Source organism: Silurus aristotelis (assembly GCF_946808225.1).
Source record: "Silurus aristotelis genome assembly, chromosome: 11".
In the NCBI taxonomy this organism is placed as follows: Eukaryota; Metazoa; Chordata; class Actinopteri; order Siluriformes; family Siluridae; genus Silurus; species Silurus aristotelis.
In genome coordinates, this window is record NC_139584.1 from 27,394,710 (window position 1) to 27,420,960 (window position 26,251).

At 42.0% G+C, this 26,251-nt stretch overlaps 4 protein-coding genes across 8 annotated transcripts in view; 2 read left to right on the forward strand and 2 right to left on the reverse strand.

The window, feature by feature from the left end:
• The first annotated feature begins 212 nt into the window (after positions 1-212).
• Positions 213-4,439, forward strand: LOC310733147 (E3 ubiquitin/ISG15 ligase TRIM25-like). Its single transcript, XM_083554145.1, has 6 exons — positions 213-883; positions 1,489-1,584; positions 1,931-2,164; positions 2,285-2,438; positions 2,523-2,573; positions 3,534-4,439. Exons 1-6 carry the CDS (start codon positions 305-307, stop codon positions 4,070-4,072), a joined length of 1,653 nt encoding a protein of 550 aa, XP_083410271.1. The 5' UTR covers positions 213-304; the 3' UTR covers positions 4,073-4,439.
• Positions 4,440-6,363: 1,924 nt separating this feature from the next.
• LOC310733148 (putative aminopeptidase W07G4.4) lies at positions 6,364-12,801 on the reverse strand. Its single transcript, XM_083554146.1, has 16 exons — positions 12,625-12,801; positions 11,260-11,301; positions 10,612-10,702; positions 10,384-10,532; positions 10,082-10,190; positions 9,852-9,967; positions 9,657-9,756; positions 9,238-9,313; positions 8,944-9,029; positions 8,720-8,824; positions 8,019-8,094; positions 7,701-7,819; positions 7,461-7,544; positions 7,174-7,231; positions 6,907-7,088; positions 6,364-6,810 (listed from the first exon to the last, which is right to left on the reverse strand). Exons 1-16 carry the CDS (start codon positions 12,633-12,635, stop codon positions 6,685-6,687), a joined length of 1,530 nt encoding a protein of 509 aa, XP_083410272.1. The 5' UTR covers positions 12,636-12,801; the 3' UTR covers positions 6,364-6,684.
• A 236-nt stretch (positions 12,802-13,037) lies between these two features.
• On the forward strand, positions 13,038-22,694 carry fahd2a (fumarylacetoacetate hydrolase domain containing 2A). 3 transcript variants are annotated; one of them, XR_014535634.1, is made up of 9 exons: positions 13,038-13,228; positions 14,248-14,498; positions 15,348-15,564; positions 15,855-15,914; positions 16,562-16,724; positions 16,806-16,914; positions 17,020-17,107; positions 21,623-22,422; positions 22,460-22,694. XR_014535634.1 is itself a non-coding variant. In XM_083554152.1 (8 exons), exons 1-8 carry the CDS (start codon positions 13,142-13,144, stop codon positions 21,683-21,685), a joined length of 1,038 nt encoding a protein of 345 aa, XP_083410278.1. In that variant the 5' UTR covers positions 13,038-13,141; the 3' UTR covers positions 21,686-22,694. The 3 variants fall into 3 exon arrangements, 2 of the variants coding, with proteins under 2 accessions (XP_083410278.1, XP_083410279.1); XM_083554152.1 differs by having other exon boundaries at positions 21,623-22,694; XM_083554153.1 differs by having other exon boundaries at positions 13,069-13,228; positions 14,297-14,498; positions 21,623-22,694.
• The window catches only part of gpat2 (glycerol-3-phosphate acyltransferase 2, mitochondrial), a 129,869-nt gene continuing 126,175 nt past the window's right edge, over positions 22,558-26,251 (reverse strand). For all 3 annotated transcript variants that reach the window (XM_083554135.1, XM_083554136.1, XM_083554134.1), the window contains 4 exons: positions 26,045-26,165; positions 25,609-25,677; positions 24,050-24,105; positions 22,558-23,105 (listed from right to left, as the gene is read on the reverse strand). In XM_083554135.1, the coding sequence (XP_083410261.1) occupies positions 22,938-23,105; positions 24,050-24,105; positions 25,609-25,677; positions 26,045-26,165 (414 nt within the window). In that variant the 3' untranslated portion in view covers positions 22,558-22,937. The remainder of the gene's footprint in view (positions 23,106-24,049; positions 24,106-25,608; positions 25,678-26,044; positions 26,166-26,251) is intronic.

A 26,251-nucleotide genomic window follows, 5' to 3' on the forward strand; every position in this document is an offset into this window, starting at 1 on the left:
TGTGTGATTGGAGGAAAAGAATGTGTATTATTACAATTATAATCAGTTTCGCTACAAATCTTACACATTTTATCGATCAAATAGAAAAAAATGTGTTTTAATGACACTGTACACCTTCCACAAGCATGACATTCTAGATCCAGGTAGATTCCTGTGTGTGTGACTCATCGTGTTGTGAGTCCTCCCACTGTCACAATTGTGTAACACGACACACTTACAGGTTGACATTCCAAGTATAAGGAAACGAAAGTCGAAGGAGCTCGCTTTTCTGTGCACGCTGTGTCCAGTCTCCGAGTTCGGCGAAATGGCAGAAGCCGTTTTAACAGCGCAGGGTTCGTTCTGCTGTCCGGTTTGCCTGGACCTCCTAATGGACCCAGTGACGATTCCATGTGGACACAGTTTCTGTCTGAGCTGTATTAATAGCTGCTGGGATAAAAGAGCACATTGCACTTGTCCCCAGTGCAGAGAGACGTTCGTTCCGAGGCCTGTGCTTAAGAAGAACACCATGCTAGCTGAACTGGTTGAGGCACTGAGGAAGGCAAGACTTCCAGCTGATCAAGTTGCCGTCTCTTACGCTGGACCCGGAGAGGTCGAGTGTGACGTTTGTTCTGGGAAAAAGCAGAAAGCTGTCAAGTCGTGTATGGTTTGCCTGGCCTCGTATTGTGAAGCTCACATTCAGACCCACTACGATTGTCCGGCGTTAAAGAAGCACGAACTGGTCGAGGCCTCTGTGAATCTTCAGCAGAAGATCTGCTGGCAGCACGGCAAGATCCTGGAGATTTTCTGCCGCGCCGATCAGAAGTTCATTTGTTGCTTGTGTGTGATCGATGATCACAGTGGCCATGAGACGGTCTTACCTAAAGCAGAAAGAGCTGAGAGACAGGTAAAAAAAAAATATCTCATGTTTCACTGTTACATAGTATTGCAAATTTACACATGTCAATCGTGTGGCAGCAGTGCAACACATCAAATCAAGCAGATATCATGTGAACCATCAGAACCAATCATCAGAATGGAAATCATTTACCTCAGTGTGACTGTAACTCTGTGACTGAGGGTTTTTTTTATTATATAAATTCTGATCTCCTGTGAGTTTTAGTCTCTAGTGTCAAGATTATGCAAAAGAGACACAGGACTTCACATCCCATTAGCCACTGCACCTCACTGAAGCACATCATATGATCGGTTTGGCACTTGTTCTGGTTTTGAGGACATGTGCTATATATAGGTCTCATCTTACACCACAAATCACTGTCTCATGTTTGGTAATGAGAAAGTTAATAAACAAAGAGTTGGCAGACTGGTTCAAGGTGACAGAAAAGCTTCAGCAGCTTATATAACTAGTAAAACATCTCAGTGCATAGCATGTCGGACCATATATATATATATATGAGAGAGAGAGAGAGAGAGAGAGAGAGAGAGAGAGAGAGAGAGAGAGAGAGCAGCAAATGAATACTGTATTATGACTTTCCTGTATATTGTTTACAGGAACAGTTCTTAGAGACCCTGAGAAAATCCCAGCTGAGAATCCAACAAAAAGAGAAGAACATCCAGGGGCTGAAACAGGATATGGAGTCTCTCAGGGTTAGTATTGTTGGAGAAGAAGAAAACGGGAATGGATTCGGTCAAGAGCGATGGGTTAAAAGCTTTGCTCAAGGGAACAGCAATGGCAGCTTGATAGTGGTGATATTTGAACTCAATTTTCTGATCAGAAGTTTAACATCTTACTCTGAATCTTACACTGTCCCAGAAAATATGGTTGTAGCATTGCTATACACTTTACAAGAAACAGTTACAGTAAATACTACCTTGCTCATGTCCTTTAGAGGTTTAATTCTACAGAGCTGGAGGTGGCCTCAAAATATCTATACGTGTATCTATATGTGTCTAAAATTTTAAGATTTAATGTAAGACATTTTCTCTTTCCCAGCTCTCTGCATTGGCAGCTGTTAAAGAAAGCGAGACACTCTTCACCAATCTGATTCAGTCCATTGAAAAAAGTCGCTCGGAGGTCGAGGAACTGATCGACGTTCAAGAGAAAGCTGCACTGAGTCTGGCTGAGGAGCTTATAAAGAACCTGGAGCAAGAGCTTGCTGATCTCAAGATGAGAGATGGTGAGCTGAAAAAGATTTCTCAAACAAATGACCACATCCATTTCCTCCAGGTAAAATTATACTCTTCCTGATCATCTGACTGAGATGATCTAATAATGGTATCTCTATTAGGGTATCTGTGCTTGGGCTCTAAAAATCATTGACCAATCCATGTGTGTTTGTTTCTACAGAGTTTACAGTCTTACAGTGTCTCAATTGCACATGCAGAACTTCCCAAACAAATGATCATACCTACATTTTCAATTGAAGAACTGAGGAATGCTGTATCTGGGGTGAAAGAACAAGTGGAAAAGTTCTATAAACTGCATTTGGTCAAATTTGAAGGTAGAATGAATTATGTGAAAGAAAAGACTGTATTGAAAAATGTTGCAGAAGTGGAATTTAATGTTTTGTCTTGTTTTTGAATAGACCACAATTCCTTGTTGCCTGAACCAAAGACCAGAGAAGACTTAATGAAGTGTAAGTATCACATACACTGTATGTGTGTGGGTTCTAGAACGTCTCTGACAAGGACCCATAGCCACTCCTCCTCACTTTAACCCTCTCAGTCTGCCAGATAATGTTAAAGAGTTAAAATGAGTGTTCGGAAAAAGTCCAGTCCACCATAAAAGTTATGTTTTCAGTATTTTTGCAGGTCACAGGAACTAGAGGATGCAATACTCAGGGATAGACAGACACACAATGAAGGTGGATATATGAAATGTTGGTTAGGCATCGGTTTTACTAAATAACTGGCACTGAATGAAAAAATCCATACCAATAGTTTTTCCGGTTCGCTGCCATTATAAGAGCGGCCTCTAGAGGCGAATCACTGAAGTCACGTACTGTTCGTTTTTAAACATGGGACTGTGCACTGCACAAACAGCGCTAGATTATATGATTTATTATGTATTAAATATGCAATTATGTTTATTAATTGATATATTCAGATTTATTACATTTAGCACATTTTCATGATTCAGTACTTTTTAATTTTTGCAATAAAGTTCAGTAGTATTTTACATGGAATGTTTGTATCCATTTGAAAAACTATGGGTACAATCCAACCTAGTTATCGTTTCGGTTATATCCACTATCGGTTGACATCTAATGTGTCTGTATTCAGGTGCCTTTCAGGACAACTTGTTCCTACTTGTTAGCATGGTTGAGTGGGGAGACTTGTGAATGGTATAAATTGAAAGGGTTAATGGTGATTTAATTCTGAAAGATCTGGAAGAAAAGTCCATCAAAATCTGACCCATGATATTGGAAGTATAAAAAGTTGGACACCATTTATATGAGGTAAATAATAATAGTTGAAGGTTCTGTTGGGGAATCTCTCAAGCATAGTGTGAACCCCTTCCCCTTTGCGCCCCCCAGAGGACCCATTCACTTTATTTAACATCTGATTCTTAAACGTAGTCTTTGTGTCCAACACAGATTTCCGACCGCTGACTCTGAATCCGAACACAGCACACCGTCGGCTCTGTCTTTCTGAGGAGGGCAGAAAAGTGACGGTGACTCGTCAGGCTCAAAACCCTCCTTATCATCCCGAGAGATTTGACTTGATACAGCAGGTTCTGTGTAAAGAGGCTTTGGTGGGCCGTTGTTACTGGGAGGTCGAGCAGGTTAGCAAGCACAATTCTTCAATTGCGGTCACATACAAAAGCATCAGCAGGAAAGGCGAAAGCAACGAGTCTAGCTTCGAGCAAAATGACAAGTCCTGGAGTTTCACTTGCTTTAAGTCGAAATACATCTTCCGGCACAATAACAAGGACGTCGAGGTCCCTGTGGACAAAAGCTCCTCTAGAATAGGAGTTTATCTGGATCACTGGGCAGGAACTCTGTCATTCTACAGCATCTCTGACACCATGACTCTCCTCCACAGAGTCCACACTATATTCACTCAGCCCCTCTATGCTGGCTTTCAGATTTTTGGGTATGATAACTATTTCCGAATCTGTGGTCCTGAAATATAAGAACATGGTTTACATTTCCGCATGTTATTGTAATTAAGTAGTTTGTGTACTTTTACTTTTTAAAGTAGTTTTTAAAATCTGTATTTTTACTTCAGTATGTTGTGTTAAGGCTACATTTGAAATCATATCAGTTACTGAGTAAAATGAATTAATAATTTCAAGTAGAAAAAAAATCTAACTTGTAAACGTAACTGTTGTTTTGCGTTGCATCACCAGGTGACTTTGCTTATGTTGTTTAGCACCTGGGTTGGAAATAAACGGGGGACGGGACGGGACGGGGACTGTCAGTGCACAATAAAGCTAGCACGTTTAGCAGTGTCTCAATTTATGTTTTATGAAATTAATAAAAAATATGTTATACACTGCATCTGGAAAGTTTTCAGTGCTTCACCTTTTCCACATTTTCGCTTAAAATTATTATTTTATCGCATCGGTGCAGAGCCATTTTCAAATCTCTCCAGAGATGTTCAATCAGTTTCAAGTCTGGGCTCTGGCTGGGCAACTCAAGGACATTCACAGAGTCGTCCTGTAGCCACTCATCTTGGCTTAGTGTAGTGGTCTTGTTGGAAGATGATCGGTCGGCCCAGTCTGAGGTCCAGCGCGCTCTGGAGCAGATTTATCAAGGATGAAAGGTACATTGCTACATTTATCTTTCCTTTGATCCTGACCAATCTCCCAGGTCCTGCCACTGAAAAACATCCCCACAGCAGGATGCTGCCACCACCATGCTTCTCTGTAGGGATCGTTTTGGCCAGGTGATGAGCGATGCCTGGTTTCCTCAGGCCAAAGTGTTCAGTCTTTGCTTCTCATGGTCTAAAAGTTCTTCAGCTGCCTTTTGGCAAACTCTAGGTGGGCTGCCATGTGCCTTTTATGAGGAGTGGCTTCCGTCTGGCCACTCTACTATACAGGCCTGATTGGTTGAGTGCTGCAGAGATGGTTGTTCTTTTGGAAGGTTCTTCTCTCTCTACAGAGAAACACTGGAGCTCTTTAATTGTGACCATCGGGTTCTTGGTACTTTGGCCAGATGGTCGGCTTTAGTAAGAGTCCTGTTGGTTTCAAACTACTATTTACGGATGATGGAAGCCACTGTGCTCATTGGGACCTTCAATGGTGCAGACATTTTTCTGTCCCTTTCCCCAGATCTGTGCCTCGCTTGGTTTGTGCTGACATGCACTGTGGGACCTTCTATAGACAGGAGTGTGCCTTTCCACATGTCCAATCTACTGTATTTACCACAGGTGGATTTCAATCAAGTTGTAGAAACATCTCAGGAATGATCAGTGGAGACAGGATGCACCGGAGCTCAATCTTGAGTGTCACCGCAAAGGCTGTGAAAACTAATGTACGTGCGATTTTAGTTTTTTATTTGTAATAAATTAATAAAAAACAATTCTTTCACGTAGTTATTTTGGTGAATTGTTCGTAGGATTTTGACGAAAATAATTAATTTCATTCATTTTGGAAGATTTGAGCATCACAGCCACACACTTGAACAGTCAGAGTTCTGATTCGTCAATCCAGAAAACGCAGGAGTTGTTAGCCGCAAGCGTTCACTGTCTGAATTCTGAAGCTACGATTTCTCTTATTATAAATAACATACCTTTTTTTTTTTTGCTGAAAAAGTGCATAACTAAACGTGTTCCTTCAATTAAAAAGCAACTAGTCAGATTTAAATTTCCTTGTGCTTTTTGAACTACACTCGAATCCTCCACTCCACCCCCTGCTGGTGAAAACAGTAACTAAGTTTTTATCTGAATAAACGTTCAAATGATCTACTTTTTTCTTTTAACCGAGTAGATTTATAAAACAGTAACTTCACTTGTACTCAAGTAAAATTTCATTTCACATGAGTGGAATATTTTATTACTCTTTCCGCTTGCAATTTCCTCCTGGCATGTCTGCCTCTGAAAGACATTCCACCTCTGCAAATGATTCAGAATGCAGCTGCTTAATTTGCTTCCATCCTGACGTTCTCCCACATCACCCCTTTGGTTTAATCCCTCAGCTGGCTTTCTGTGTGCTCGTTTACAAAGTTGAAAACATACCAGTTTCTCTCACCGATCCTCAAACGCTGCTCCTACAATCTCTCCTGTCTCTCAAGGGACGGGGAAGACCTACTGCAGATGTTTTTCTCTCTGTTCTGTCACCAAGATGGTGGAATAATTTTTCATTCAATGTCCGAACAGCTGAGTCACTAGCAGTCGTCAAATGCTTGAATATTTCTAATGGAAATACTGGAGTGAGGATGAATAAAAAGTGATAGCATTGAAATTAAAAAGGACAAAACCATGGACAAGGACATTGATTTATTACACGTGAATCATCTGACCCTTTTCCACTAACAAGCTGCAGGATCTGGAATCGTTCCACATGTTTCCCTTTTCTTTCTTTTTTTTTTTTTAAAAGGTTGCTGCATGTTTAAAATAAAACAATTCTGGTCTTGAGGGAGGAAAAATGTGGGTCAGTTCTCATGGTTCCAGTTTCAGCATCGTGTTGATGGAAAAGAGAGTCATAAAAAAAATCAATGTTGCACAGGATACATGGAACTCGACGTGGATTTAACGGACACGGATGATTGAAGGTAACGTGATGGACAGGAGGTGACGTCTGTTCTACATGATGTATTTGGTTGCCATGGCGAGAAGAGGAGCTCCAGTGGGGACTCCTGGGAAAGGACCGCTGGAACCAGCGATGTCGAGATGAGAGTAGGGGATAGGGTGGTCCGAGTCCAATCCATGCTGCGAGACGGAGGGAAATATGGTCGTGATTATCACCATGTGATCATCAGAAGACCATTTGAGTGTGTGTGTGTGAGGGTGCATGTTTGTGTGTACCTGGTCCAGACCGGAGGTCATGATGAGGAAGGCAGCAGGAGCCTGGTGTCCACGTGGTGTAGCAGTGGAGGGCAGATTGTTAGCCTGCAGGATGTCCTCATACTCTGACTTTCCTTTGTGGAACTCATAATCCTCCCTGCGGATCCTGGACACTTCGAAAAGGTCTCCCAGGACCTCACCCGCTAACACACACACACACGCACACACAATAAGTACAAACAGCATAAATAAAGTTCAGGCACACAACCCAACTCCTTTTGTACACACCTTCCTGCCACTTTGAGGCGTTCTTCTCACGATGTGCAGCTCCGTTATCCATAATGATCTGCACACACACACACACACACACACACTTGCTCAATCAGATAGGTTCGATTTTCACCCAGTTCTCCCACATTTTGTTGTGCATGTGCACGTTTGTGTACATCAAAGTAAAAAACAAGGAATCACAGTGCAAAAGCTAGACGGTGTAAACGCTAAAAACATTACAACACACACAGGAGCGGAAATGAAGTAAGCTGAGTAATTGTGTGTGTGTGTGTGTGTGAGATTACAGAGTAATTGGGCCCCATGGCTCTGATGGCGTGACCAGTCAGTGTGGCGATGGTGAACAGGTGCGGAGAGACTTCCTTCACCGCCTGAGGAGAGGAAAAAAAAAAAAAAAAAAAAAAAAAAAAAAAAAAAAAAAACACACACACACACACACACACACCTTTAACCTAAACTTTAAGGGCTTAGACATTTTTTTGAGGAACAACTTAAATTATATAAATATTTTTACTGTGTGTGTGCACCTTCTCTTTCATCTCGCAGAGCAAGTCCACCATGACCATGCGTCCTTCAGCATCAGTGTTTCCAACACGCACTCTGCGCCCAGCTCGAGATACGATCAGCTCATCAGACACATAGCAGTCTGGGAAAAAAAAAAAAAAAAAAAAAAACACTTTTACGGCTCTAAATAACGTTCATGATGTCAATAATTCAATCACTTCACCAAAAAGAAAAGAAAAAGAAAAAGGAGCAGGAATCTGGATCGTTAAAGGATCAGAGTCAGATCCAATAAAGGAATAATGCATGTGGATGTGTGTAATAAAATATTAAATGCTCCTCACCTGAGCCCACGCTGTTGCGCACCATCGCCATGGAGCCTACAACCTTTAGATTTTTAGGCTTCAGCTTGGCCAGTATCTGGGACAGAAAAAAATACAAGAATTATTATTTCAAATCGTCATAACTGACATGATTACTATATTAAAGTAATAGAGTTGTAATTAACATGTAGCCTTTAAATAATTACATATATTATATATACACACACATTATATATTTATTTACAATTAATAAATATAATAGTGCTCCCCGTGCAGCCTCGCATGAGAGAAAAGCACATGGCGTCGAGGATTCGCCTCTAGAGGTCGGTCTCTTAACGATAGCGGGACTTTTCAGATGCTTGAACAAACGACGCAACCCGGAAAAACTAGCGGTGTGGTTTTTTGCCAGGGCAGTGAAAGCGGGCATGCAGCACCCTCTGCTGGTGTGTCCTCCACACAGCGCGTATGAGCATAACCATCACTGCCGATTTATCAGCAAAACAGAGATGTCTAATGAGAAGTAAAAGTCAAACTTCTTAATTAAGCAGTAAAATTCCTGAAAGTGTGCAGTTACAGGAAATAATTGGGACTGTGGTGTGACCAGACAGGAAGTGTTACTCAAATCAAACTCACATTTGACAATTCCTGAACAAAATGCGAGTGATGCAAGAACAGCATACCACCCTAAACACCCTCCATACCCCTGCCCCAAACACACACACCTGGAAGAATCCAGCTACAGCAGCAGCTCCACATTTATCTCTGTGCATGCCAGCCATGAATCCTCCAGCCTTGATGTCAGCGCCACCAGTGTCATAGGTGATGCCCTGCAGCACAATACAACACTTAGCATGACTGGTTTACTTATGACTGCCTCACCCTCACACAAATCACACACACTCATACACCACCTCCTTACACTCAGCCTCACACACATACACCTCACCTTGCCCACCAGCATAAGGGTTTGCTGAATGGGACCTTCTCCAAGATACTCAAGGTGAATCACCCGGGCCTGATGACGTGGCACATCTGCATGGTGTGTACACACACACACACACACACACACACACACACACACACACACACACACACACACACACACACACACACACACACACACACACACACACACACACACACACACACACACACACACACACACACACGGTTTGTTAGTAATAAGCACAATTTCATACAGTACTGAAGCATTATGATGAAGCCTGAAGAAGACACTTACTGTTAGCACAGCGATTAACTGCAGCCAAACACGGATACTCCTTCTTCAAAATCTCCAAATCACTCACCACCTCCACCTGAGAGAAAAACGGAGAGAATAATGTGAGCATGACTGAGAGAAGAGAAAAGGGGAAATGGGGCAAAATGGAATGTAACGAGAAGGAGAGAGAGAGAGAGAGAGAGAGAGAGAGAGAGAGAGAGAGAGAGAGAGAGAGAGAGAGAGAGAGAGAGAGAGGACAACACAAAGATCTAAAATAAATAGAATGTAACAGAAGGAGGTGGGAGAGTGAACAATGTTTACATATTGAAAATCCATCTGAGAACAGTGACCAGGGGATGGAAAGACAGATGAAGAAATTGAGGAGGAGGAGGAAGTGTGATTCTGATGGTGATGTGTGGAGCACTTGAGAGTAATTTTACCTGTACACTGGTGTCCTTAAACACTTCCTGCACATATACTGCTACACATGGTGCAGCCATGCGCTCTGGATCAGAACCACCGATGTCCCGATACACTACCCTACACACACAAAAATACTTAAAGCTCGTTTGTGGTTCCATGCACACGCACACACACACATTGCAAATAGACGTCTCTCATCAACCAACACTGACCTTCCGCTCTCCAGAGCCACAGCGAGCTCGGTGATGTGTTCACCCTTGTCCTTCACCCACACCCCCAATACAGATACTTTATAAGGAGAAGGTTTCATCTCACGCAGCTCCAGGGGCTTCAGCATACACACACAAACACAGGACAATGTTTAACAAAGCAGTGTTTAAAAAAAAACAAACAAAAAAAAAACATTCAGATCTCTTAAGATCATCTCTTAAACACCTCTTACCATGTACAGAGCCTGTAACGCTCCCAGGACCGCCGCTAGGGTGTTCTGCTTATATGCGCTGTGTGGAGGACACACCAGCAGAGGGCGCCGCATGCCCGCTTTCATTGCCCTGTTACAGAGACACGTCACACTTTACCTCCAACACTGGAGACTTGTACAAAACAAACAAAACAAAACAAAATAGACCTGAGACCAATCAGACTCAAGAAGACCAGTCCTGTGTAATACATTCGGAGTTGATCATGTGACCATATTGGCTTACGCAGCTCTTCTCCAGGGTTTTATAGCATTACAGAACAAACCTCTTGATGCCACTCTCAGCGGCATCGCTGAAGCGCCTGACGTCATCGTAGTCTCGGTTGAGCGGCCCGGTAGGAGCGAACACCAGCCTCTCTCCTGGTAAATCCTCAACCTTAAGGACGACCACGTTGTCGGTCAGAGAGCTGTCCACCTGAGCGAGACAGGAACAGAGGTCAACAGGTCAGGTCAATGCTTCTTCAGCTCCATTTCAATTTTATGTGTGAACTCACAGCACTATAAGCCTGCAGAGGAGCCTTCAGTCCATCCAGCTCACTGGGGAGGTCTATGAAGTTCTGCGCTACCAAAAGGACTCCATCGTATCTGCGAACGACAGATGCAGGTCAGGAATGAGCATTTACAAATTGAGAACCACACCTGATTTTTCCAGCCATGTGAGGTTCTTCCACAAACTGTTCCCACAAGGTTAGAGGCACATGATTGTATAGGACGTCTTTGGACTGTTCCAGCTCCATGAAGATATGCTTTATATGGGTTGGAGTGGAAGATCTTGAGTGGTCTGCTCTAGAGATCTTGAACACTTTTGGGATGAATGTGAACACGCTGAGTGTACCCCAGGCCTCCACACCTCACCTACATCAATATCTGACTTTATTAACCTTCTGAATCGCCACAAACACACTCCAAAATCTAGTGGAACATCTTCCCAGAAGACTGGAGTTTATTATAGCAGTGAACGTGGACGTTAAAAAAAAAAAAAAAAAAAAGAGCACATGGCTCTAGTAGATGATGAAGGATTCTTGGGAAGACGTGGCAGAGGTCAAGACTTGAGTGTTTTGTCAGAGATCTGATAAATCGAGTGTAAAGTCTAACGATAATGAAGCAGTCAGTGAGAGACCTCTGTCCCGTATTTTACTCACTTTATATCCTTGTAGTCTGCAGTCCACTGAACAGGCTGCACACTGGGGAGATAAAACAATAAACAGTAATAATGAAAAGGTTGATATGAGTGATAAGTAGTAATGCGCTGTATAACGTTACACAGGCGGAGTGAAAAGTGAGATCTTATGCATTAAATATCAGAAAGAGCTGAGATCAGGATTTACATGACTGACAGGAAGCGAAAGCAGTGCAAAATAGAGAAATTGAGTGTTTTTTTTTTTTTTTTACAATCGAAACAAACCTTTTGGCAGCTTCTCCATGCCCAACCCCACTGTGAATCCTGATGCTCTTTTGAAACTTATGGAATCATCCATGACAGGCTTTAAACACCTAATTGTGTTCACCACTTGCTCCAGGTTGTAAAGGTACGGCCAGAAGGATCTTCATTCAGCTTGCACATTTCTTAAATGCCATAATCATAAAACCTCCACTTCTGCACATTTCCTCTTCAATGTCAAAGTGTTAGAACATCTACCTGTACTTCTTAATGATGCCCACACGTCTCTGCACTGATAGAGCCTTCATATTTATTTACTGTACACATGCTTACACACACACACACACACACACACACACACACATCACATCACATGCTGTAAATATGCCACATATTTATCTGCACTATTGCTACTTTTTGCCCTTCTGGTAGATGTCAAACTGCATTTCGTTGCTGTGTATCTGTGTCAATGTATCAATGCATCAATGACGATGAAGATCCATCCATCCATCCATCCATCCGTCCATCTGTCTGTCTGTCAGTCTCAACAGCTTCTCCACTTCTTCCAGAGTCTGGCACCTTTGCTTAGGTCACACACTTCACACCTTTAGGGACACTTGCTGCTTTGGTCGCCTCTTTATTTCACACCATTGTCGAGATCGTCAATGGTACAAGGAAGTGATTTGAGTCGCGTTCACACAGCCCTCATACTTCACTATGATCTTTTTTTGTTGTTGTTCCTTCCATCGTGGCTCTCCTTAATCACCTTTAACCTTTTTCTTGACATCTTCTCCAGGCTTCTTGGTGGCATTTTTTTAACCATCTCAGGAGCCGTGATTTAAAGCGCAGTAATGCTTCGGGACTCGACTCATGTTCGGAATTTGACTCTCACAATAAAACTCGTGCGCACTTCAGTCTCGCGGTAAAGCAGACGCATGGAGCTGCTTCATGTTGGATAACAGAGTCATATAGTTCTCTATTTATGCATTCCTTTTATTATTATTATTATTTCTTATATAGTACAATAATGCATTAAAAACATACTAGTTCCGAACGATTAACCGACGAGTACCGCGGAATCAGTTATATAATCATCTTAATTGATGTCAATTTATTTGATTGTTACCTAAAAGCCATGCCGCTGATCTTCTCTCCACTCCAACACCAAAAGAAGGACTCGATCCCAACCCCAGTCCTCCTTCTTATATAAGGGCGCTGGAAGCAACACAACTCACTGTAAATATCAAGTGCACTAGATCTCCAACGAGACTCTGTTTGACATCAAACCGATAAATAAACACGTGACACAAACTGTGTCGTCTGACCGACAAGTCACATGACCTGCGGTGCTTTTAGGAGTAGTAGGGATTTGTAGTTTGTTAAATAAAATTGCCCTCGCTTTTCAACTAAAACAATATCGGATTTATCTGAATGATCTCGTTATGTTTGGAAGGATTGTCGATATATTTATCACCCAGGATTTGATTCGATTGTGTCGATTTTATTCCGCCCTATAACGCGTTCATGTGATCCGCACGGACTACACGGAAGTGAACCCGGAAGTCGAGCTGAGGCAGGTTTATCTGGTTTTCCAGCAGTGGGCAAAAAAAGGTGAGCGGTTTGATTTGTGCACTTTTACCCCTATGCACAAGTCCGTGGATCTGGAGTCACGTGAATCATTCTGGGATTTTCAATTCCGTGTTGAAACCCACTGTCCTGCTCTGAATCAGGTAGGAGCTTTTATATGCACGGAATAACATGCAGCCAAACATTTTCTCCTTCCGGGTTTTTAATTCCTAAAGGTAGAAAACCAAAACCAAAAAGTTGTAAACAACCCAAAATAGGTTTTATATTTCAGATTGAATAATGTAGCTCCATTCAGTTTTGATGCCAGATTGGCATCACCTGCAATAGTTTTCAGTTCACACTTTGCCTTGTCAGAAGTTCATCTGTGACATTTCTTGCCTTCTAAATGTGCTGAGTACAGAGTTAATAGTCCTATGTGTTACTACAACTACTGTACAAATCCATATTATGGCAAGAAACAGTTGTCAAGAGAAAATATTCATCATTAATCTCAATCTCAAATCATCAAACATGCTCTCTTGAAAACCGTCTCAGGAAAGGAGGAACAAAGGCTACCTCTGCTGCAGAGGAAAGTTTTTAGAATGGCCAGCCTGAGAATTTACATTAAGTGCATTATAATTGTCACATGTACGTTTGCATATCCCAGCGATGTTAGGAAGCTGGGGTCAGAGCACAGGATCAGCCATGATACAGCATCCCATTAAGCACTGAGTGTTGAGGGCCTTGCTTAAGGGCCCATGTGTGCCAGCTTGGCAATACCAGTGCTTGAATCCCCAGTCTCCCGATCAGTAAACAAGGATCTTAACAACTGCAGTCAAAACTTGCAGTCACAATCACAATCATTGACTGGAATTAGAAGAGCGCATGATTACAATCAATTCCACTGATCTTGATGAATATGCAAATTAAAACTGCAGGTGATTTGCATCCTGCACCATGATTGGCTCTTAAAGCAATAGTTTATGATGCAATACCACCTTCGTCTCGCATCTTTAATATGCAAGCAAATTTCCAAATATTCTTAATCCCTATTCTGAAATAGACAGAATGGACAGACTTTCTTTCTGTGCAACCCTTTCTCCCTTTTTATTTCCTGACCCTGATGTCCTGTCATTTCTCCGTTCCTTTACCTCTTTGCGTGTGTGTGTGTGTGTGTGAGTAGATGAGAGTGGTGTTGGGTTTGAGAAGACTCAAGCTTGTGTTTTCCATAGGCTCAGGCACACGTACACATTCCCTCACGGCAGCCAGCATGCGTTTGGTCCAGTTCTGCCCACGGGGCTCGGAGGGAAGCATGAGGGTGGGTGTGGAAAAAGAGAACGGCGTCGTTGACCTCAAGGCGTTCGATCGGTCCATGCCGTACACCATGAGAGAGTTTTTGGAGCTGGGAGAGAAGGGCATGGAGTGCGCTCAGAGGTGGGACAGACTTAATGTGTAGTCTTTTGCTTGATAATTTTTTTTCAAGGCCATTAGGATTGGTTTATCATAAATGTTTACATTTTTTAATACCCAACACCAAATAAATGGAAATCATTAAAATGTTTTTTGTCCTTCTGTCTAAAGATCAGTTTTCTGTTAAATGTTTACCCCTAGTAATCAATATCAGTTGGCTAACCGAGTGGCGTCTTGCTTTCAAGACGCTGATAATGAACACGCTGAGCCACCAGGGGGAGGTGTCGAGTCGCTCACAGAAATTGTACATTTGGCTGTAAAAAGCAAATGTCTGCTAATCTCCACTCCATTTTCCTAAAAAGATGTTCCACTAGATTTTAAATTGTGCTTGTGGAGAGATTTGTGCTCATTCAGCAGTCAGGTAGTGATGTAGGTGATGTGAGGAGGCCTGGGGTGCAGTCTGTGTTTACATTCATCCCAAAAGTGTTCAGAAGTTTTAGAGCTCTTTCACTCCAGTCCATGTAGAGCATATCTTGATGGAGCTGGTGCATCCAAAGATTTATACAATTGTGTTCCTCAGAATTTGCGGCAGCAGTTTGAGGAACAACACCTGGCTGGAAAAGTCAGGTGTCCCAATACATTTGTACTTATAGTGTAAATTGATGATTCGACATTGGACAAGCAACAAAGTCCTGATTAAATAAACCTGTAACAAGAAATGCATCTGATTTTTTTTTTCCATATAAACTTTTAGCTATATTAATTAAATAAGTCCCGATTCTGAGAATTCTTCTCTTGTAGGACCACGAATGTTTCTGCTAACGTGATACAAATGAAAAATTTCCAAACAGTTTGATCCTAACTGCGTTTCAGAGCTATATCGAGTGCCGAGCGTGTCCTCCCTCTGTCCCAAATCCAGCTCTTGTCTCCGGTCACCGGTCCGGACAAGGTGGTGTGTGTGGGTATGAACTACAGAGACCACTGCCTGGAGCAGAACGCCCCCATCCCCACCGAGCCCATCATCTTCAGCAAGTTCCCCTCGTCCATCACAGGGCCCTACGACGACATCCACCTGCCAGACGAGAGCCAGGTCACCTCATCTTCAGCCAGCTTTAGCTTGGAAACATAATAATCGATAAATCAGACAATAATCAACATGTAAAATGTTTGTCTGGGTGACAAAACTCTAAAAAAAAAAAAAAAAAAAAGTTGATCCAAATGTGTTTAATCTTTAATGCGATCAGTCAGAGAAGACGTGACTCATCTCCGACTTCATTTCCTTTAGTTTTGCACCCGAGTGCTGATGTAGATTATTAATATTAATGCAAGTTTTTAGTGTAACACACAACTTACTCACTATGCTTTTTTTCTTTTTTTTAGGAAGTGGACTGGGAAGTAGAGCTTGCCTTTGTGATCGGGAAAAAAGGGAAGCACATAAAGGCGAGTCAAAGCTCATCATGTCAGACGTATTAGATAAAAGAGACTGATTATACTAAATACTAATACCGAAAAATATGATGCTACTGGATTGTAGCTTCATTGTTCCATTATTTCATTTACACACACACACACGTCACATGTATATTACAACACAATGAAATCCTTCGCATTTCCCGGCTCGTTATGAAAACAGTGGTCGGAGCGCATTAACAGCTATTATGCGACATTCCTGGAGCAGGGAGGGTTAAGGGCCTCCCTCTGGGGCCCAACATTAACAGCTTGCAGGCGTTGGGTTTAAACCAGCAACCTTTACAGTAACCTTGAGCCCTAAAAACCATTAAGCCACTATGATCTTTACAGGTAGTCCATGAATTAAAAAGGTTCGACTACGATATCAATACGGATTTTTCTTTTTTTTTTTTTTTTTTACAAATATATTCTTTTTTTTTGTACGGAATTGTCATTGTTGTGATTACCCCATACTGATCACCGTTCTTTAAGATTCCTGGGTATTCAGGGCCGTGTCTCGATGTACCGTATTTTCAGGCTACAGTGGGGTCCTCAGAACTCATCTCCATCGTAAATCTGGGGACGACCTGTGTATATAAATACTATAACAAATAAATCTCTCGGTTGTTTGTCCTCAGGAGCAGGACGCTTTCGCTCACATCGCCGGCTTCACCGTAGCCAACGACGTCAGCGCTCGTGACTGGCAGTTGAAGAAAAACGGCAAGCAGTGGCTTCTGGGGAAAACTTTTGACACGTTCTGTCCACTAGGGCCTGCGCTTGTTACTACGGACGCGCTGAAGGGTAGGCGTGGTTTCCCACCGTAGTGTAAACATGAAAGCTGCGAGTCATATGATTGGCTGTAACGTGCTGTTTTTAAATCAGACGTCCACAATCTGGGGGTCCGGTGCCTGGTTAACGGTGATGTGGTTCAGGACAGCAACACCAATCAGCTGATCTTTAAGACGGAGAAGCTGGTGGCCTGGGTCTCGCAGTAAGTATCCGGCGGGCTGTGATGCTTTTCGCCGACCCGATTTTACAGCACCGGTCTGAGAAACTCATCCTTGGTGTCCTCTCTTTACCTCTGTTTCGATTGTAGATTCGTGACTCTGTACCCAGGGGACGTATTTCTGACAGGTACGCCCCCAGGAGTGGGCGTGTTCCGAAAGCCACCTGTCTATCTGAAGGTAAGTTTGTGTTTTTTCAGCTTGTCTTCCATTTTCGACAAAAAAATTAATCTGAATGAGACTAATGAGTGTCATGGAGATGAAGAGAAACATAAAAAAGACGCAGTGTACGTGATGTGGAATCCTTCAGAAGGTTGCCCTCGGTGATGACCGGTTTAGTAAATCTTTTATCCCGACTGACGTTTGATGGCGTTCCAAAACGTGCAGAACAAATCGATTGCAGATCTTCGACGCCGAACAGCTCCGGCGTTCTCTCTGGCAGAGGCGGGAACATCTGTACTGATGCAGCAGAGCAGCCTGAAGGGAAAACCGCAGCTCCTGCTCCATCCCTCCACTGTGATTAAACTTAAACCTTCATCACGCTACTAATTTCCCTCAATTAGATGCTGTTAACGTTGGCCGTCGCTCTGCACATCCGAGACTTGGCACGCGCCCACTCGAGTGGCAGGCAGCCACAGCGTGGCAGGTTTCATTTGCGACGGATACGTTCTTGTCGCGAAACGAATTGGACATCAATCGCGAGTCATTAGGAGTGTCATTTACACAACGTCAAAGCGCAAGTGATTACACGGGGAGGCCCCGAGAGTTTTGTTCTGTTCTGAGCACGTGTACCAAAGAATGCGTTTAATTAGCATATTTTATTTCCACTCCTCCACAATGCTGTGTGTGTGTGTGTTTGTGGGGACATAAAACGCAGAAGCGTCGTCATGAGACGTACCTGGGGTACGCCAGCATTGGTGTTTTAACTGATATCTTTATAATGAAGACTGGTAGAAGGTAATAGTTTTTGTGTCCTAATATGCTCACCACCTGCAGGAGGGACCGTGAGGGACGGTGCTGTGAGGATTGGGCAGCAGTCGATGGCGGGGGCCTGCTTAGACTGCTGCCCAAGTGACCCAAATTACGGATAAGCGGGAGAAAATGAATGAATGAATGAAAATATTGCTTTGATCCCAGGATAAAGTCTGTAGTCTCTGATCGCTTGAAATGTTTTATTTTGATCCTCCGATAAAATTCTGGCAGTGTCGGAACAGACTCTTGCTTGTATCGTGGATTCTTCTACAACGACAGTCAAAACCAAGAACCAATAGGTAGCGCTGAACCTGATGATGCAACCACCTGAGGTGGTATGAAGAAACTTGCTCCACACACGTCGTCTTCGTTTTTTTTTTTGTTTGTTTATATTAAGTAATGAACATCATGAACAAAATTAACGTCTGTCTGTTTTTTTGTTTGCTGCTAGCTACCGTTAGCGAGAGAACGCGGGTCTAAACGTGTCATGGATTGATGACGTCTTTTTCAGTTATTGACTGTTGTGCATTATGACAACTGAGATCCCACAGTGTGACATGGGGACCGCGTTTGTACCGTCTGACCAGCCGCAATAGCAAAAAAAGACTAATAAAAACGGCACAGTGTGCGCCCAGGGTTAATATCGGTAACAAAAAATGTCCATGATGTCCATGTCCACAATCGGCTTGTCATTAGCGTATTTTGGGTTTGTCCAGTAACAGAAACATTCTTTACACAGAGAATAAAATAATGCAGCATTTGTTCCGATTTGTTTAACATTTTATGCTTCACATCCGGATTTTTGCATCATTTTATTTCTTTATTTATTTATTTGTAGCTGCACTATAAAGAGAAAAGTTTGTGGACACACGAGCAGAAGATTTGTATGTGCTTTTAGCCCTGTTGCTGTTATAAGAACCTCCACTCTTCTGCATATGCTTTGTGATTTTCTTCGGTCACTTTAAACATCGTCTGTCAAAAGGCCTATGTGGAGATGTAGATTCATCCTGTTTTGGGTAATATTCATCTACTTCGAGTGCTGGCTCTGAGCAAAAACTGAAGTTTGTTGTGGCATGCCTCAGGGATCAATCCTATTCTCCACTGATTTTAACCGACACATTAATAAACAGAGAGTATTCCACGCTTGAAGGCACAGCCCAGTTATCTGCTTTTACACACATTTTAATTACAATTGTTACTTTACTGCTACCAGTGTTCCGATGTGTTTTGAATTCCCTCCTATTTTAGTGTAAATATTTAATATATATTCAAATTGATCCATCCCATAATTAAACCCAAAGCTCTTTACTGTTATGAATATTCTCTGCTTTTTTTTGGGAAAGGCTTTCCATGAGGTTTTAGGGCATGGCTGTGTGAGCACTCAGGTTCTGCAGGACACTCGAGTTGTTCCACTACAACCTTCACTCTCATCTCACCTACACACACCATATCTTCATGGAGTTTGATTTGTTCACAGGGGCCTTGTCATGCTGGAACAGGTTTGGACCTATTTGTTCTAGTGAAGGTAATTGGAAATAGGAGGGAGGTGGTCCACTAGTGGTAAAGGCATCAGACTTTGGATTCAAGGGTTGTGAGTTCGAGTCCCGGCCTTACCAGGCTGCCACTCTTTGGGCCCTTGTGCAAGGCCCTTAACTCCCGCTTGGTGCTTAGTTGTGAGAATAGGCAGAAAGAACTCTGCCATGGATGCAACCTGAAACTGTAACAAAATTGCTACTGAAACCCAATATGCCTCATTGCATGGGAGGACAAAATGATAATTTCTCAACACATTGTGTGCTTTCAGCTTTGTAAAAACAGTTTGAAAGAAGAAACGTGTATGGGTGTGATGGTCGGGTGTCTAAATACTTTTGACTATAATGGATATGTTACTATTTTAATACTTGGTTCATTCGGCAGATATGGTTTCCCCTTTCAAGCATTTTTTCTTAAAAGAAACGAAATGTTTAGAGACTTTATAAAGCTTGAAATGAGGAAAAGCCTCGGAAAAATAAATAAATAAAAGGATATTTCGTACTCTTAAAAGTAGGACGGCGCGATAAGGCAATGCCCCCTTAAGTTTTGACCAGCAAAAAACGCTGAGGGTTCAAGACGTTGGGGACGTACTGTACGTAGCCTGTGCGTTAGCATCGTGATAAAGCCGCGGATAATAAAAGGACAGCTAAAGATAAAACGGACTCGCAACCAGCCAAAACGATACACAAACAACGAGCACACGTACGCCGATGACTCACGGCTCTGCCCACACACACAGAGCCTAAACAAACGGTTCGTCCAATTTCGCTCCTCTCAAATCCACTGTGAAGCTTACAGAGAGCTTCTCGAAGAGGAAACGCCCACGGCAGCTGTTTTTGTACGCGTTCAAAACATGAAGTGATAAAAAAAATAAATAAATCGATTTTAAACTTTCTGAAAGTGGAAACGCAAGTGGCGGGTTTATATATAAATAAATCCAAAATCCAAGTGGGAAACTACGTTTGTGTGTATGTGACGTGGTGCATTATATAGTCATATAAAGGACTGTAATATACGTTGTGTTTGTAGATTAAATGTCTGATAGCAGCATGAGGAGATTTTCAGGATGTACGATCCCAGGGTTGGGCAAAGACGCATCAAAATGTATTTTAATATAAAATACCCAATACATTAACTCAAAGTGTATAAAAATAAACTACAAAAACAGCAGCCACACAATATATTAAAATAAACTACTGTATTTTTGTATTTTAAAAATACTACACAAATCTTTTCCAAGGGAGCATGACATTTTTTCACAAAACTTCTACCGATTGTTCTGTTTGATCTGTTACTTCTCTATTACACACTGACTGATTAAGTGAACGATGTTTGATTGCAAGTGGAGTCACGCAATAAATCTGACGCATGCAACCGGTTAACAGATGAAGATTAGTTTTAAAGTAACCCACAGTTTAATGTGGAACAGTTTGTGAATTAATCATAATTGTATCCTAATTTAGTTACATGGTGTTTGGTAACGAAGGGCGACTTCGCATCAGTAACACCACAAGACTCGATGACAAACAAGACGACTGATGGCACCTGCGTTCATAGCAACTCGTTTCTAACTAATTAATCATTTAATTGTTAATCATAAGCAGTTTTTCATGCAAAGGGATGCAAAATCATCATCCTACTAAACAGCTGCTTCAATATCAACAAGTCTGGGTGAACTACTGAATATGCACCAATCAGAGGCCGCGTTTTTATGATGTCATCACGTGACTTTTTAGTTTTTAACTATTTTGATACAAAAAATGAAGCCATTTTTCATCAACCCGATCAAATACAAATGACAAAATCCCATTTTATATTTGAAACACACACACTATAAATACTGCCTCGTTGCTGTACAATATATTGGCAAAAGTTTGTGGACACCTAAGCAGAAGATTGGTATGTGCTCTCTACATTTAGTCCCCGTTCGCTCTTATAATAACCTCCAGTCTACTGGGAAGATGTTCCACTAGATATTGTGGTGATTTGTGCTCATTCAGAGACAAGCGTGTTAGTAAAGGAGCCAGATATAGCTGGAAATCATAGTCATGTGTCCCAATACTTTTGTCCATGTTGTAAAGAAGGTACAATGGGAAAAGTGTTATTGATTTTTTCTTTTGTTGTTGGTAATTAGAATTTAATTAGAATTAAAAAAAATTTCCCCGTTTTGTTTGTGTGTGTGTGTTACAGAAAGGAGATGTAGTGGAGTGTCAGATAGAGGAGATCGGGTCCATCCGAAACACGGTTGTCTGAGCTCCACGGATTGAAAAGAAATACACATGTTTAGTGTCCAGACGTTTGTAAAATTCTTGTGCACACGCTGTGGGGTTCCAGGAGATAAACTCTACTGTATCAGTGATTGTATTTTTAATCCATTTGAAATTTTCCTACTGATTCACTTTCTGCCAGTGTCTGTACCCAATGCAACACGAGAACGCATTTACATCCGAGAAACTTCTATACTTGATATACTCAATATATTATATACTCATGTAAATAAAACCTGAGCGCTGACCAGTTTCCTGTATTTCATTTAAAACTCTGGGAAAATGGGCAGGAAGACCTTTATCTGTGTCTAGACGGAGAAAAAAAAAAAAACGTGCTGAGTGGGTGAGCTGATCAGATGCGAAGCTGCGCTGATGTTCGTGTTTAAAGCTGCATTTGATGTCTCACCTCTCCGTCCTGCTTTAGTATTCACCTCATCTCTTCCTCTGTTCATCTGCAAATCTCTCTCATGGTTATTGATTGCCCTCTTTGTAAGTGTACAGAAGGACCATGTGCACTTTATCCGTGTGTGTGTGTGTGTGTGTGTGTGTGTGTCTCAGGAGATCTTACTCAGCACTGGGTACTCTACAGCAATCAGCCCTGTCCTTCAGCACCTCTCTCGGTATGTCGAGTCGGAAAAGATCCTGCCTATGGACAGTGAAAGAGGGGTGAAGTTTATGGGATTAACCCCACAGTGTATCCATTAAAGGGATGGGGGGAGGGGTGTGTGTGTGTGTGTGTGGGGGGGGGGGGTATTGCTAGCTGCTAATCAGGAGCTGATTGAAGGGTCAGCAGGTTCATGGTCTGCCTCTTGTCGTTAACGGAGCCGTGTGTGAGAACCTGAACGAGAACGATCCGGGTGCAGAACAAAAACCTGTATTTGTTTCGAATAAACAACTTTCAAAACAAAAAACAATCAGACATCAAAACAATACAATGACTGATTTCCTGCTTTCCCATTGGTTAATAGCTCTGATCAACTCAAAATCCTAACAAATGTACCTAAAAATTGTACAATTTCTCATTAAAAAAAATCTTTAGTTTTGCAGTAGAGCTATTAAAACTGGTGAAAACTGAAATAATCAAATTTTAAAAAGCACGTTTTAGTTTTGAAACGAAAAGATATGTTTTTCTAGGTAGCTGAATCAGTCACATATCGACGCAGAACAAGAAAAGAAAACAAACAACAGTCTCCGGTCCGAGTCATCGTCTTGCTCCATGCAGATTACCTGAAACGCTGCTATTTTGTAACTAAACCTAAAGCTGTGCAGAGGCGTGAGTTCTCTCTTTGTCCGCTGTTGAGGAACTGCGAGACGAACTGGAAGACTTTGTGTTTGTTCTCGGCCTGGAGGAAAAGAGGACTGATCTCTAGATACACTGCCTCGCTCTGCCGGTCCGCCGTCAGCACCTGGTACAAGAGAAACGCATTGTTACCATGCTGCCTTGTGTATGTTCGGCTAAGTTTTGACCGAGGAGAAGTTTTGGAGATCCACAACATTGATTTGAAGATGCTGTGTACATCCTGTGTGAAGTTTGATCAGACAGAGAAAAGTTCTCTGGTGGTTTTCTGGTCTGATGAGTCCGAAAGTACATTTTCTAGACTTGATTTGAAGTTTGGCAGAAAACTAACACCCTAAGAACACTATCTTAGGAGTGAAGCATGGTGGTGGTAGCACTATAACATGGATCGTGGGGAATGGGGGTTCATAAACATGCAAGGCACTGGATGCCAAACGACAAAGATTGAAGAACACACCAAGAATATAGTGTAGGAACAGTGGAATCGAGCAGACTCGAATTTGGTTCTTCCCCTAATTGTTACCAAAAAATTGTATAGGACGTCTCTACATGTGATTTCACATAAACTAGGAGACCCAAAAACCCGTTCCAGTGTGGCAATGCTCATGTGCACAAAGGCAGCTCTATGAAGATATGAATAAATGTGAACGCTGACTGCACCCCAGGCCTCCTTACCTTCATCAGTACTTGACTTAACAAAGACCCTTGTAGCTGAAGCAGCATAAATCTCCACAAGCACACACTACGTTCTAGTGGAACATCATCTCAGAAAACTGGAGGTTATTTTAACAGGAAATAAGGACTAAATATGGAATGAGATGTAAAAAAAAAAAAAAAACACTGATCTTATTAAGGAAGACAAATTCAGAGAGATACTGAGAAAAATTTTTTGGATTTTGTTTTCTCTCAATTATAAAAACCTTCATTTAAAAACTGCATGTTTTGTTTACTTGTTAAATTAGTTTGATGATCTAAAACAATAAAGTCCAACACTTTTTCACACCACTGTGTGTGTGTGTATATATATATATATATAAAAAAAAAATAACTCACTCCAAAATCAATCAGGGTTCGCAGAGACGTTCTCACCAGCTTCATCGAGGAGCTCTCTATGAGAAACACACACACACACACACACACACACACACACACACACACACACACACAGTTCAGCTCTTACTATTAACAAAGACTAGTCCATGTGAATTTTTATCCAGAGATGATCATAAGTATTTCCTGTAGCTGTGTTTTCCATTCGTGCTGTTCAGTCCCTATGTGTGTGTGACTTTTAAAATGTGACTGAAAAGACCAGTGAGAAGTTTTCTGTAGCATCTGCCATGTTTGAATCATAGTGCAGCTAAAAGAAGTGAATCTGGTCTCCGAGCGGAATCCGCTGCTGAGACAATTTTTATTTAGAGAACTCTTTGAAATGTCGTGGAGTCAAAAGCGAGAGATAAGAAGACAAGTTTACCTCAGCTTACACTCATACGCTAAATAAATCAATACTACACTATATACACTATATGGACAAAAGTATCCACTCTGTAAAATGCGACTCCAGTAAAAGAAAGTGTCCCTTTAAACTTCACTTGAGTAAAAGTACAAATGTTTTTGCCTTCAAATGTACTTTGGCTCCCATGTATCTATCCAGTCTCTTAACACGCTACAATCCGTCACGCTCCCTGAGATCTCAAAACTCTGGGCTTCTAGTAGTTCCTAGAATAGCAAAGTCCACTAAAGGCGGTAGAGCATTTTCACATTTAGCTCCTAAACTCTGGAATAGTCTTCCTGACAGTGTTCGGGGTTCAGATACACTCTCCCAGTTTAAGTGTAGATTAAAAACATATCTTTTTAGCAAAGCCTACACATAACACACATCACGCACATCACATCACAACCTTGTGCTCCAGAACATCTGATCACATGCACATTATCAACTTGTGCTGTTAATATCATGAACAGCAGCTACGCTAATTCCTCTCCACTGCTTCTCTTTCTCTCCCCATCCCGAGGCTTCCTGAGGTTTGGCCAGCTCCAGTCACGTCCCACCTCGTGAAGATTATGGCCCTATGGATGATCATGGAGAAGTAGATGCCGAGTGTTTAAAGGCCCTGGCATGGAGAAGCTGATGCTGGATCTATGATGATCACAAATTGTTCTGTATTGTTGAAAGATTTATGACCAAACTTTTGATGTCACCCATATGAGGATGGGTTCCCCTTTGAGTCTGGTTCCTCTCAAGGTTTCTTCCTCATATCATCTAAGGGAGTTTTTCCTTGCCACTGTCGCCACGGCTGCTCATCAGGGACAAACGCACACCATTCACCTTCACTGTTGTTTTCTGTAAAGCTGCTTTGAGACAATGTCTGTTGTGAAAAGCGCTATACAAATAAACTTGACTTGACTTGACTTGACTTAAGTATCCAAAGTACTATGATTCATTATAACTATAATGTTCCTGTTATCATTTTTGTCACAAAACTCTTTAACTAATCAACTCTGTTTACTAAAAAACTAGGAAGGAACCACATATGGCTGGAAAAGACAAGTGTCCCAATACTTTAGTCCACATTGTGTGTGTGTGTGTGTGTGTGTGTGTGTGTGTGTCTGACCGTAGTGCACTTTGTCCAGCTGAGCTTTGTTTCTCAGGTGAGTGTGGAGTTGAGTCACACACGCTGCTTCTGTACAACAAACACAAAGGCGTTTAGTCCATCAGTGGTTTTTTTCCCTACGCCCTCTCCTACCTCCACTAGTAATTACAAAGGGGCAGTGAAGTGGTTTAGAGGCAGGAGAGCACAAAGCAACTTATTTTTCTCAGATGATCCCATAAGAGTTATGATTTACCTCATCTATGCAAATTAATTATAGATTTTCTGCACAATGAGCCGCTCTGGGGATTTACGCACATCCAAATAAATTGGGTCTGCTTCAGAAGCTCCAGCTACAGGATCCCCTAGATACTGTGTGTGTGTGTGTGTGTGTGTGTGTGTGTGTGTGTGTGTGTGTGTGTGTGTGTGTGTGTGTGTGTGTGTGTGTGTGTTTAGTAACCTGTGAGAGGAAAAGGCAGAAGGTCCAGGCTTTCTATAGCCCAGCACAGCGCCCTCAGCTGTGCACTCAGCAAACTACAGAGAAAGAAGAGCAGCTCGGGACACTCAGAAGGCTGACTCAACTACACACACACACACACACACACACACACACACACACACACACACACACACACACACACACACACACACACACACACACACACAC